The sequence below is a fragment of the Drosophila serrata genome, unplaced genomic scaffold (genome assembly GCF_035046125.1).
Source record: "Drosophila serrata isolate PLE 108 unplaced genomic scaffold, ASM3504612v1 contig_245, whole genome shotgun sequence".
NCBI classification, from domain to species: Eukaryota; Metazoa; Arthropoda; class Insecta; order Diptera; family Drosophilidae; genus Drosophila; species Drosophila serrata.
Genome location: NW_028257143.1, coordinates 3,497,002 through 3,510,970, shown reverse-complemented (window position 1 = coordinate 3,510,970; position 13,969 = coordinate 3,497,002). Strand labels below are relative to the sequence as shown.

General features: G+C 38.1%; 3 protein-coding genes across 3 annotated transcripts; 1 reads left to right on the top strand and 2 right to left on the bottom strand.

The window, feature by feature from the left end:
- The first annotated feature begins 302 nt into the window (after nt 1-302).
- On the top strand, nt 303-1,256 carry Grl40a (Gustatory receptor-like 40a). The gene has a single exon (XM_020953679.2). It carries the CDS (start codon nt 303-305, stop codon nt 1,254-1,256), a length of 954 nt encoding a protein of 317 aa, XP_020809338.2.
- Nucleotides 1,257-3,155: 1,899 nt separating this feature from the next.
- LOC110185049 (uncharacterized) lies at nt 3,156-5,787 on the bottom strand. The gene is given in 5 exon segments (XM_020953713.2): nt 3,156-4,275; nt 4,353-5,489; nt 5,492-5,515; nt 5,580-5,674; nt 5,741-5,787. Coding segments are annotated over 4 exon segments (2,148 nt in total). The 5' UTR covers nt 5,584-5,674; nt 5,741-5,787; the 3' UTR covers nt 3,156-3,292.
- A 7,366-nt stretch (nt 5,788-13,153) lies between these two features.
- LOC110185117 (uncharacterized) lies at nt 13,154-13,593 on the bottom strand. The gene is made up of 2 exons (XM_020953809.2): nt 13,456-13,593; nt 13,154-13,401 (listed from the first exon to the last, which is right to left on the bottom strand). The coding sequence occupies exon 2, from the start codon at nt 13,388-13,390 to the stop codon at nt 13,247-13,249; it is 144 nt and encodes a 47-aa protein (XP_020809468.1). The 5' UTR covers nt 13,391-13,401; nt 13,456-13,593; the 3' UTR covers nt 13,154-13,246.
- Nucleotides 13,594-13,969: the final 376 nt, after the last annotated feature.

Genomic DNA, 13,969 nt, shown 5'->3' with positions numbered 1-13,969 from the left:
ATCTCTGTATTGTATTGTTTGTATGTACCTAACTGTGTAAATATTTTAGGGTGTGTCTTCAAGTTCATTGCATTAATATTCAAACATTATAAATTACTCTAAAAACCAATAATCGTTATAATTCCAACAAGTATTTACGTATTTATATTTTAAAATGCTTCACGCTACTTCACACAGTTCGTCACATTTCGGCGGTTAGATAAAATCTCTAAATCGATCTGAAGCCCAATTCTGTAGTTCGAAATTGGAAGCATCAGTGTCAGTTCGGTGTTCAAAGCGGAAACTTGAAATATATAGAAAAAATGGTTCAATCCCGGGTTTTGCGTGTCACAAATGTGGTGCTTTTGCTCACTGGCTACCAAATGTATTGGTTCGAGAAGAAATCGCAAAGGTTTAGAGTGTCCCTGCCGGGAGTTGTCCATACTTTTGTACTGGGATGCATCTATGCTGCTTGTTTTTCCCAGCACTTTGATCCCACATCATCGTTACTAAAGGTCCTTCAGGATGTGTCGCCATTTCTTTATGGATTAACCAGAATGCAGCTATTATTGGGCGTAAAAGTAATTTCCTTTGCCATTTACTCTTCAGTAAGAGCTATCGGAAAGGTTAATTCCTTGGTGGAATCATTTTCAATCCGAGATCAGCGACTAAGCAAAGATGAAGCCGTAGCCTATGCTCTTTTGGTATCCACATTTGGAATTCTGCTTGGTTTTGTACTATACATATCCTACGAAATGAAATTCGAACTGCCTCCACGCCAGGATATCATGATCGGAACTGCTCTCTTCCTTCCTCACCTGATTCTATCTGGATCCTCGAGACTGTACAATATTTTGGCCTGGCTAACTCGTGGCGAATTGCAAGAGATCAAGAAAAACGTAGTGAATGAGCTAAGTGCCAATTTGACCAGAAAACAATCAACTGAGGCGTCCACTTCCTTTACCATTTCAACAGTTAACACCAGTCTGGACACTATGGAACTCCAAAAGAGGAAGTTAGAGGCCATTGGTAGTAGATTTCATTGTCTTTTTCAGTCATTGCAATCTTCGTTAATGTTGCTCTTTGCTTTAAATGGAAACTGTCTTCTGGGAGGTATATATTCCTATATATACTACCGACACACTTGGCACGTTCTCTTCGAAGATCGGAAGCAAAGAATCTTCTATGCGGCAAATGCGTCCATATATGCCTGTATTGCAAGTGACTACATCTGCCTGATGCTTGTTCAGGCTGCAATGGAAAAAGAAGTAACGTAGTAAAATTAATATTTATAAAAACAAGTAAATTAATCTAGAATTTATTTATAGTGCGAGAGCTTTTTGAAGGATGTGGATTCTTTTCTGGTCCAACGCGATGCTATACCCAAGAGACTTCGATCTCTGGGCAAGGATATTAAGCAAATTCTACAAAAGACTTTCGATTCCAAATATTATTCCCTTTGGCGATTTAATGTCTGCTATATGACAAGGGCAAGTTTAAAGTTTCTATGAAATTTTAAAATATTTATTTATAAAATATTGTATTTCAGATAATATTTATTCAATTGCTAATAGTGGCTGTAATTGTTGCTTTACATTATCTAAACGATGAAATTCTATTGATAAAAGAAGAATTGAACAACAAAGGCGATGAATAAGTTGAAATAACTATACTTTGCTTATTTTTCTTACAATGTGCTCTATATAGTTATCACTTTTTGGTTTTTAGTTTGTCTCCACACTTTGTTAACAACTCCATATTAATTACCATGTTATGCAAACTTAATTTATAAATATATCTGTTTGCGAGAGCAAAACAGAACGGAACAACAAATCATTATTATGTTGCTAATAAAATGATTCCGCAATCAAATTAAATTGTGTGTGTTTCTATTAGAGATGCTACAAATTCTTAGAAATTCTCAATAACGAAATAGTTTACAAAATATTGGGAGTAGTTCAACAATTAAAACTTAAATGATCATATATTGATAATGCTTAAAATTACAATTAATCATAGCTTTTGCTACAAAAGAAACTCTTGCTAAAAGTCCTGTGTTTGTTTTTAAGTTAAGGAACGGGCTTCTCATAAACTTGTAGCCTTTGCAACTACCGGATAATAGCACGCAGAATGCCGGCAAGCTGAACATAATTTGTGTTAGGAAATCTACATAATATTTACTGAGACGGCAACACCCGGTACACAGGCCATGGCCATGCATGCAAGTCTGTGGAGATGCTGATGAGCAGATAAATTCATTAGTCACACCCATGTAATTGTTCCACCAGGACGACGACGACGACGGCGACGAGGACGAGGACGATGGGTGGCGAAAGGGGGGCAGGAGGCGCCCAAGGATGTGGCGGGCATCTGGCTCAGCTGGCAGAGCGGGCGGAAAAACAAACCAGACGACCGCAGATCTTAAGTTTTCCCCCAGAGCCCGGAGTTGGGAGTCACGTAGCCGGAGTTGCCTGGCGAAGCGTTACTAAATACAAATTAAACAAATCCATAAATTATGTTTAATAATATTAACAAGGATATTAGCAGAGACTATACACGGACACACACTCGGAGCAGTACAGATACAGATGCGCTCACTTATTATTGCACCCAGCCAAAGTTTGTTGCTGCCTTTGAGCCCCGGACCCCGACTGCATTTCGTTAAGCGTGGTCGTCGTGGTTTATGGCCATGACGCCTCTGCCACCTGGCCGTTAGCCAGCTCTGGATTTACATAGCTACGTGAGTGTTTACACGGTCGCATTGAATCAATCCCGATTGAGGATGGGATTCAGGGCTCGCAAGTTTCTTAGTTACGAAGTGAGATAAAGAATATGCTACCTTTGGTTTCTAGTAGGTAGGAACAGTATTTTTAAATAATAAACATACACGATACAAAATGAAATACCTTAGATACCCTTCAAGTTTGGTATATATGTATAGAATAATGATGACACCGAATGATAATCATGGGAGTTTTTACAAATTAACGTTCTTCTAAACGTCCTGTAAATCAAGTTTAGAAATGTGTCCAGTGATTAAGATTTATTTTTCAAATGGCAAACGCGCTTTACAATAATCCTAAATCCGTTAATATCGATGCATAGCTAACCAAGATCATAAGATCATTAAGACCAACTTGTGTTTTACTATATAAATTCAATTTAAAGCTAAATTATGGAATTATAAAAATCATTTTTATTTAAATATTTATAGCCGTTATACAAATTATACAAAAATATATAAAATTATACAAAGTTTCATTAGCCAACACTGGCACTTTCAATTAAATAATTATAATATATATTAATTATTTTATCCCTTCATGTTCATTTTCTTCTTCTTTTTAGCGATTTGCTCCTCGACTTGTAATAATTTCAATAGTAAGTACTCCCTTCTACCTAGGCTGGAACTACTTCCTTCGTAAAAGGACTTCCTTGATGTTTTTGACGGGAACCTTGAAGAATCTTCTAGCATTCTCTTTGATGACTTTTTTTTTGTTTTTGACGAATTTTTCCGGGACGTTGATTTTGAAGTATGCTTTGAGGTTCGTTTCATTACAGATGTTTCGTGTCGTCCTGATGAGCACTTATCTACATGCCTCGATGTACATTTGGTTGGTGTCCTTGAACTTGACTTAGTCGGTACCCTTGAAGGTTGTTTCTCTTCAATTCGTCGGGAGATCTTTCTCCTAAATTCTCTATCAGAATCGGATGAAGATGAGCTGTCCTCTGAGCTTTCGGTGCTGGACGTGTAGTTATATGATTCAGACGAGTCCGTGGAACTTGATAAATAAGTATAAAGACGTTGTCTTTTTGGTGCCGTTTGAATCGTAGCACTCTGACGTACTGGAGGACTGCTTGGGGGAGTACGAGGTCCGCGAATTTTGGTGACAGGTGATTGTGAAGGACTTGGCAAACGGCAACGCTTGACGGAGGGCTTACAGGTTGGATTTGCTGTGTCTGTTGACCTGACTTCTACTCGAATATGATTGGAATGTCTTGCTGGTGAGACGCTCGTTCGCGGTGGTGACCATTGCGAGGTAGTGGGGCTGGGAGAACTGATGTTCGGTCGACTTTGCCACACAATCGGTTTTGCCTTTTCCATATTGGGAACAGATCGCTGTATATCGCCCAATTTGCGATAGTTCTTCTGAGCCAACAAAATATCGTTAAACGATGGCGTCGGCAACAACGGAGACCGTTTCGACCCTTCCGGCTGATCCTGAGAGTAGTAGCGATCGGAGTTAACGTTGTTTAAGTTGAATGGGAATACTGGTGGCATAGGTGGTGTCCAAGCTATTTAGAAAATTTAAAAAGATTCAGTAAAGACACTATTTTTTTTTATTTCTACGAGTAAATTCATAAGGACTCACCAAGAGGAAGTGGAGTGCTGACAACTGGAAGGACTTTATTTTCAAACATTACATAGTTTCCCTTTTTACTTGCCCCGGGATGACGGAAGCGGCAGTTGTTGCCCCAGCTGCAACCATTCCGAACGTAAAACCGACAGACTGGCACTTTGAGTGTAGCTTCATCATCATCGTCGGATACTTCGCCGTCTTCTAGATCGTGGGACTCCCTTGCAGCTTGAACCCGATCCTGTTTCACATTCACGGTGGGGTCTTGGGACAACTCACCAGATTCCAATACCACGCTGTTTTTATTTCCCAGCAATTCATTAACAGACTCAGAGCTACTACCCGATTCCTTGATATCTTTGGTACTTTCCATATTGTGAGTACAAATTCTTTCTGAGCTTACAATCTTCTCTGGAGATGTTTCACACTGATTATTTTTCAGCAATTCATTAACAGATTCAGAGGTACTTCCTGATTCCTTGATATATATCGTACTTTCCATATTGTGAGTACAAATAGTTTCCGAGTCTATAATCTTCTCTGGTAATTTTTCGCATTGATTTTGCATTGATTCAGAGCCACTACCCGATTCCTTGACATCTTTGGTACTTTCCAGATTGTGATTACAATTTTTTTCTGAGTTTAGAATCTTCTCTGGAGATGTTTCACATTGATTATTTTCCAGCAATTCATTTACAGATTCAGAACTACTTCCCGATACCTTGATTTCCTTGATATCTTTGGTACTTTCCAGATTCTGATTACAAGTTTCTGAGTTTACAATCTTCTCTGGAGATGTTTCACATTGATTATTTTCCAGCAATTCATTTACAGATTCAGAACTACTTCCCGATACCTTGATTTCCTTGATATCTTTGGTACTTTCCAGATTCTGATTACAAGTTTCTGAGTTTACAATCTTCTCTGGAGATGTTTCGCATTGATCTGCTGAAAACGCTTCCTCGACGGGTTTCTCGGTTATGGAACTTGTATGGTCTTTAGGGGATTCTTCTTCAGTTAAGGGCATATTATTCGTTCTTATATCCGAATAATTGCTTTCATTTTCAATTGACCCCATGTTTTTTATAGAAAGTTTTGTGTTGATCTCAAAATTGACAATTTTTGAAGGATTGTAGGGGTTTCGATGGTTTTAACCTCAGTCTTCAAACAGTTGACTTCTGAATTTTGAAAGTTAGAAATGGATTACATACAACACAAATATACATATATGTATATCCTTACCCATGATTCCATTTACTGTATAATCTGTCACAGGTTTTTGTAAAGATTCAGTAGCTTCCTTATCGGGAATTTGTTTAACGATTTGCAAAATCAAACTATATAAAAGTAAAAAACCAAATTTATTATACTTCTTGAATTATAATAGATAAAGTGAAACAAACCTTATTTTGGAAGCGCTATCATCTGAAAATATAAACGTTTAAGAAATATATTTTAATACTCAACCAGAAACCTTATAAAATGATGTCTTTTTATCATAATTTTTCAGTGACAAAAATAAAAATGATATATATCCTTATTTTAATATAACTACATGTACATACATATGTATGTTTTGACTTCGTAATGTCTTACCTGCTACTCCATTGAGATTACAGTCGCATGTTTTTAGTTCATTTTCCACGTTATTCCCTAAATTATCCAAGTCATGGCAAAGGGTTTCTGATTCCACCTGCGGTATCAAGTTGTCGTTATTCTCAGGCCCAGACATCGTTTATAGTTTTAAAGACTACAAACAAATGAGTCTGTATTCGAACGTCTTCCGGTTGTGCTTTTATATTCACAAAGTTTATGAAAATAACTTGAAACTATTATTTTGACGTAAAATGGAAGGCAGAACTTAGAGTTGAGAGAAGACGGATTTCACAATCGATAGTTGATCATCGATTCGGGTTGGGAATCGATACATCGTAAACTATGTATTTTCAATATATTTTCCACCACTACATAAGAAGCAATGCCATTGCATCGCAGCCTATTATCATATGTTGAATTAAACTATTTAGTGACTTTGATGCTTTCTTCACATTTTAATTGGAACAACTTCCATCGCCTTTTATATATTCCAGATGCAAATGAATCATTAAGTTGTTTAACAGTCACTGTCAAAATTTCGCGGTAAGATTTTTACATTTATTTACAATATTACATTTGTATTGGTTCTTCAACAGTTTGAATATTTCAAGGTAATTTTAATGTTTCATGAGAGGTAAGGTATGTTCATATGCGGTATTCTAGAAGAAGCTATTGCTACCGCTTAGTTGGACGTGAACAATATCTTACCATTTCCATCAGGTGCATCCCAAACCATTAATAATACATGTACATTTCACTTCATCATTAATTGCCTTCATAAATGTATACTAAACTTTCTATTGTTGGTGACTTCATTTAATTCCCTTTGCTCTTATTCACAATTCTTTTTAAGTTTTCTACTAAATGTCGACTGGCGCTTACATTCTCAGCCTGACTATGTTAATAAACTACAGAACACAAGGTAACGCATGAATTGATGAATAATATGTGTTAGCCTACTATAGTATGATAATAATCAAATACAAAATCTCCTTCTGGATCGATAACAAGTTTCCTATGTTCAGCCGGGTTACCAGCCGCTTCTTACCCTCAAATGTTTAGTCACAGGTATGAAAATTAAAACAATCGATTGAATTCATAATCCATACAATCATTTTTTTAAATTTATTAATTAATCTATTTTTTGTTAAAAAAATGTCAATCGTCACAAAAGGTGTACACAATTATAACAATGCCTGAATAACAAATTTACATTTCTGTTCAATTTTTATTAACTTGTTGGAAAAGCTTCTGCCGGGTATGAGACTCAGCCCACTTGACTGTTGCATACAGTATGTCAAGAAACTGTTTACACACTGAAAATTAATAATATGTTTTGACTTTGCATGCAAATATAACGCTTTTAGTAAGGTTTTTAAATTTTTTTCAATGGATATCCATTTATTGGATAACTCTTAATAATAATATTCAAAAACATAAACAAAACAATTCAAGATTTAACAAAAAATTAACAAAAAATAACTTTTCACATTTTTGACACTGTCAATAAACTCTACACAATATACAAAACTTACAGCTAAAAGGATATATTTAACAACTTAAACAATATTTTATTAATTTTAGTACTTTGTGTGCCCCCCCTCTTAGCATTTACTATATGCTGGATGCGTTTTTTCATGGAATTGATTAGCTTTTCCATGTCATATTCCAATGGAATCCTCTGCCACTCTTCCAGCACGGCAGTTTTGAGGTCTGCTCGATTCCTCGGTTGCCTTTTAGCCACTTTTTTCTTTAAATAAACCCACAAATTTTCAATCGGGTTCATATCAGGGCTCTGAGGAGATGTATCTATAACCTTTTGGCAGTTTGCTCCTTATGTTTGGGGTCATTGTCTTGGTAAAATTTGAATTTCGGCTTTTCTTTGTCCATTAAGCCAAATTTTTTAGCACTCTGCCTCAAATTTGATTGGAGTATGGAGAGATACTGCTCAGCATTTATAGTGCTTTCTATGAATGCGAGCTCCCCGACTCCTTTGCTGCTTATACGGGCTTGCTGATCATCTCGATAGCAAAAGAATACCGCTTCTGAATTTTTATTTTTATTAACTTGCTGGAAAAGCTTCTGGCGGGTACGAGACTCAACCCACTTGAATGATGCATATGAATATACACATCCATATGTACATATGTAATATGTATATTACATCGCAAAATAGATCTGTCTCGAAAAAGTCTAAAATGGCGACACTGCTTCCTTGCGCCCCTGGTCAAATGCTCTAAGCAACAGCATCAATTTCCAGAAAATTGCACCACTAAATTACCATAACGGTTGGTTAACCGCCTCTACCACACAAGGTACACCCCATTCCAACTAAAAACCGCCAGAAAACTAAAGAAAAACGAGAAGCCAATCCGAAGTATGTATTCCCTAGAATTGAGATACACTCATACAATATACAAGTGTTGTAGATTAACTTCTAAGTAGTTGCCACATTTGATCTGATATATGGTTATATCTCTTAAATACCCTGAAATCTATTTTCTCACTTGGACAGAAGGAAGAACAAACAGGACTTAATTATTTTAGGATCGGAGATTTCCCTTTCTTGTTCATTTGGAATTATTATATCCTAGTATCCTATGGGTACCATCAACTGAACAGCTCTTACTTCTGAAAATCCAACGTTATAAGCCAGTAGAACAAACATATACAAAAATATCGATCAAAATTGAAGTATTTGACATTGCTTTGCTGACATGTCCTCGAACTACCAATACCTTTTGTTAGTGTATATGTAAATATTACGGCAACTCTAGAAACCAAACTTAATGGCGACAAGTGAGAGATGAGGAGTAGACGAGTCGAGAGACAAATGCCGATGCCGCGGACAAAGAAGCGGAATACGGCGCGAAATACGCAAACATCAGCGCAATGCGGCAGTGAAGTTACCTGACGGCAGTCAGGTGGATGGAAAGTCACAGGATGGGGTGTCCCACAGGACTTGTAAATAGCAACATGGCAAACAAGTTAAAAAGTTGTTCTCTTGTTCTCTGGCATTTCTTTATGCCCGGGTCGCGGGCCCAAACATAATCGTTTCTCATTTCAATGCTGGTAGTGCCAGTGTCCCCGCATCAAGTTACACTGCTAGAAATAGGAAAAAAAACGTATATATTTAAGCGTTAACCCGAAATTAGTTTTATTTAATTATAACATTCTTAATGGGACGAAAAATTACTGAATAGTTGATATTTTTTTAAAGATAAGTAAATGGCTTTTAGCTTCGATGCTTGTATGCTAATATTCCTTTAATTCAGTTATAAAATTTTAAAGTACTTTTTAATTTAAAAATTTATATTGAAACAGAAATCTTTGGGTTCGAAAAATCAACTTGATCTATATCAACTTCACCACGAAGCAAACTATTCTCTATAGATCCTTTAAATAAATCTCTTTAAAAAGATATAGTGGTCTGATAATTACTGTTTCAATAAAGTATCATAAAATATTATAATCTAGTTGGCAAAGAAACAAACAGAAATAAATCAAACAATGCTAGATAGTCTCGGCTGCTGATCGGAACAGAAATTTGAATTGTGAACTAAAATATTTTACGGCTAAAGCTGTATTTATTTTTTGTAGTGCCTCCTGGTTAACTTTGCTCACCTTTCCTTTGGTCCCCTGTACGCAATTTAGTTTTGAGCTTAATTTCTTTTAATAGCTCCAGCCGACAGATAAAATTCTGCTGAAGTAGAACCCCGAGCCCCAAGAAGATGTCCCTCCCCAAAACAGACATTGTTCTTTTCTCGCGCCCAGTTCCCTCTTGCCACCCCCGACTTCCGGCTCCCGACTCCCGACTCCATCTGGGGTCAAAGGGGCGTCGGCGTCCCTTTCGCTGGCGGATATCGCAAGTAAATTGCTTAATTTTGGCCATGTCTCGACGTCCGGGGTTAGGTGTCTCTTCGGTTTGTTTTATTGGGGGTGAAAACATTTGGTGGGGCCTGCGGGGGTGCGTGGGTAGAAGGACTCCCCGAAGGCCGCCCAGGTTGACGTTTTCTGGGCCATGACGATTTCATTTGCATTTTATGATAATTGAACTTCATAAATATGTTACGGCAACATCTTAAAAGTGCCAGAGGTAAGCACACCACACACACACAGCGAAGCAAAACACTCTAGGTACCTTTTGCAGAGAGGACTCTCTTCCTTCCCAGGGTGCCATGTGCTTCATAATTATTTTGAAGTGTCTCCATTAATTTAAAATACTTATTATCGTGTAGGGCTGGACCATAAACCGCTGAAGAAATGTGGATAACAAGGCTTGCAATTTAAATATGTTAAATACACGTAGCATACACTCAGGGATCAAGGAATATCATGAAATGGTTGGTACTCAGAGGTGGTGGCATTTATTGGACACTCTATGGGGCAAGAACTAACTTATGCAAGTAAAGGTAAAGTATGTAATAATGGGTCAGGTTTTTATGATGGTTTAATTCTTTTTGTGTCACCAGGATGTCGTGTTTTGAGTAGCCTATTAGTTCTTTATTATTGGCAACTTCTCTGGAACGTAGACCTGGAGTCCATACCTCCAAGTTGGATCAAGAATGTGGACTGTATTGACAAAGAAGGAGGTAATTGTTAGACTTGAGGAGCTATAGCAACCTTTTGGCATTGCCTTCAAGCATGAATTTCACCATCTTTCGATGTATTAAGATGGTTTCTCGGGTGGAGAGCGTAATCCCAACGGTTCCTAGAGTGTGAGTGACCACTGACTTTTCGACATTTTAAACAGCTTCTGGCTCAGAAGAGCATTCACAATTTTAAAAAAGGTATTTCGTGCTGCACTTTTTTTTTTTAAAACTTGCTTCATCCTCAGATTTTCAGCCACGAAATACTGCTTCTGGTAAAACCAATTCAGGATGTAATCGGTCAGTCAGTAAAGAATGTCAGTAGCTTAGTGTTTCAGGTCAAATCCGAGTTAGAAACGCGAAAGCGATCCATTGATTTTTGAAAGAGGGTATGCAAGGCTTGAGGATAATGACTATACGAGCTTTCCTGCAGGCCTTAGCCAGCAAAGTAGGTCCTGAAAGGAATGAAGATCTTTACCAAGGTTCACAGCAAAGTCTTCAATCTAGCTTGCATTGACGTAGTCCAAAAACCTTTCGTTCTTTTTTGAAATGAATCACGGTTTTTTTTTTTTTCTTTTTTTTTTTAAGTGAAGAAACAGGACATCTAATTATACCTTAACATCACAGAGTGGTACCACACACGTACCAGGGACAGTCTATTATGCTTCCTGAATCCTTTTGTAATTGGTTTTGGCTGCAATCCCCCAGATTTTTATACCGTAAAGCCAAATTGGCAGGATACTGTGGCAATTTGCTCCTTCTATTTACAAGCCAGCGTACTTGCTGTGTCCTTAGATTACATTTTTTAACAGTGTTATTGAGATGTAGGCCAAATGTAAGGCGTTTGTCCAGGGTAATGCCAAGGTATTTTGCTTGCGACTGCTGCTCTAGAGTAACTCCTTCTAGTTGGATTATAGGGGTATTAATTATTAGAGTTTTCAGTGTGAAACAGGTGTTCGTTGTTTTCGTCGGATTGATCTTCAGGTTCCATCGTTTGCACCGTTTGGTTTGACAAGATACTCCTGTAGTCCTTTGGCTGCTTCCCTGTGACAGCTGGAGTTGTAGATAACTGCGATGTCATCTGCGTAGGTCGCAATTAGTGCTTTAGAGGGGTCTGACATATGTTGACTGTTAGAACTGGGTATACCAGCAGTGATGAATCACGGTAAATGAATCTGTCTCTTAATAATTCCAGTGAGCATATTTGATTCTACTTAGAATGAGTTTTCTGAACTGATATCTGTAGCCATCCCACATTATAAATTCACCAAGTTTTACCCATCCCAAAAAGATGTTTGCCCAAAAACCGGGGAATCTTAAAACAACAGGGCTAACACTGTGACTTTATAAACTTTTAGAACTTCAACTATTTTTTTAGCTGTTGTAATTATAGGTATCAATTTTATCGTTCCCCAATCATATTGACTTATTTTTAGCTTTTACATATTTTTTTAACGAAATTTTTGCAATAGAGCTGGGGAAATTGTCCTCCGACAGGCGATTAACTTCCACTTAACTTTGATTTGAGCGAAGCTCGTCGACCTGCTGCTCCTGTTCGCCCGAAGGCTTCGACACCTTCCCTTCGAAGGCATGACAAGGGGAATATAAATCAAATAAACAAACCTCATTAGCATATTATCAGCATCAAATTGTGACGCCGCCCGTCATCTTAAGTTCAAGTGAGAAATCTGTCACGAGGCATTAAATCGTCTTCCGTGGCAGCCCCCAAAAGCCGCAAGGATAACAGAGCGAGGACGATGACGGGACGAAAACGAGGAGGAGGAGGTGGAGGAGGGTTTCCTGAGGGCGATGCTAAGCGTTTCCTGGAATCCGGCACACATAATTATGCGTGTAAACAAGCGTGATGATAGTTCGCTGACGTGTGACGACGCATGGCCCAAAAGGGTTAAGGGCTGACTTACCTATCCAGCAGCTCTCCCCTGTTTGTTAGGAGTACTCAACTAGCGGAAAACAAATTGCCGAAATTCCTCAAGGCCTTCAACTAGTTGTGGTAGCGGCAGTGGCAGTGGCCCTTCTCTCGGCTGCTGATTTATTCGCGTTGTGCTGGCAACAATTAGAAAAGTTACCGCAGGATGTGCGCACACAACACCCAAGGAGATGTGTCTGCTCCTGTCAGGACTCAGACTCAATCTCGTCGGATACCCAAGCTCACCGTTCTGGGCCGTTAGAGCTGTGCGTTTTAATTTGACGAAAGATTGATGACATCTCATTAATATTCATTGCCGCCAGTGCAAGGCTCTGCTGGGATTTTACGGCAATATATCCTCTCTATTCCGGAGTCTGTTGTTGTGTAGTTTCGTCCCAGAGATGGATCCTTTGGCGCCGGTTTGCTAGATGGCTAGATGTCCTGATTCTAATGAGGCGGTAAACGACCGTTCTTTTCTTGACACTGGAAATGCTGATTAGGTGCAGTTGATGAGTGGGTAAATTGCTATAATGGAACGTGTTTAGAACTTGATTTTCATACATAGTTAAGTTACCCATTTTATTTAAATAAAAATAGGGGATGTGGCTAGCCGGTGGTTTATGGTGAAAGTTTAATTTATAGTATTTTTCTTTGAAGGTTTTCGATATATTTATCTGGAAAAATCTACGTAGGACAGTCTTAGATTCCTATTAAATGACTTTCCACAAAGTCAAAGGATTAATCTCTGTATTTTTGACATTTACATTAAAAAGAGGATAGTGCTGAAGGAGGCATCTCTAGGAAGCTATCTTTCTTACGATGATCGGTATAAATCGGATCAGAGCACAGGCGACGACAAAAACCAGAACATTAGCGTGAGTTTCTTCCCTGGCACTGTCCACTTTCATGGCGGTCTTGAACAATGGAAGTGTGCGAAACATGGTGACTGCAACTATATAGAATTTTGATAAACATTTAGTGGTTAAACATTTAGAGCTGCACTTACGTCGTATAGTAATTTGGAAATTGTTGTAATGTTTTGTAAGCCACTGACCCAAATGTGCCTTAAATGATTCAAGAATGTACTGAATATGTCTGAATCAAACCGTTTGACGAGACTGAAAACTTTGACTGAAAAGCCAAGGGCTTCATGAATATACTCAATCGAATCACCGATGTGCTTTATTTCTTGTGTTCGGAGCAGACCGCCGGGACCTAATCACTTGCGCTTAGGTGTACCGCTGCACCTGCTGCGCTCTTCGACGTTCTCTTTTTTAACTATTGCCTATCTTCTTCTGTCTGGTTATCTATTCAGAAAACTGCATTGTAAGCTAATAAATGTGAAATATATACATATGTTCAGGTAAAGCTTCCTATCGGCAGCTGCACCTCCGAAGAGACGACAACAAGCACATTAATAAACACGGCACATTTAATCTGACCTATTCGTGCGTTTGCTACTTATAGCCGAAAGGTGGCAACTAGATTTTTTGTATAGTGGAAATTACAGGTTATCCTTA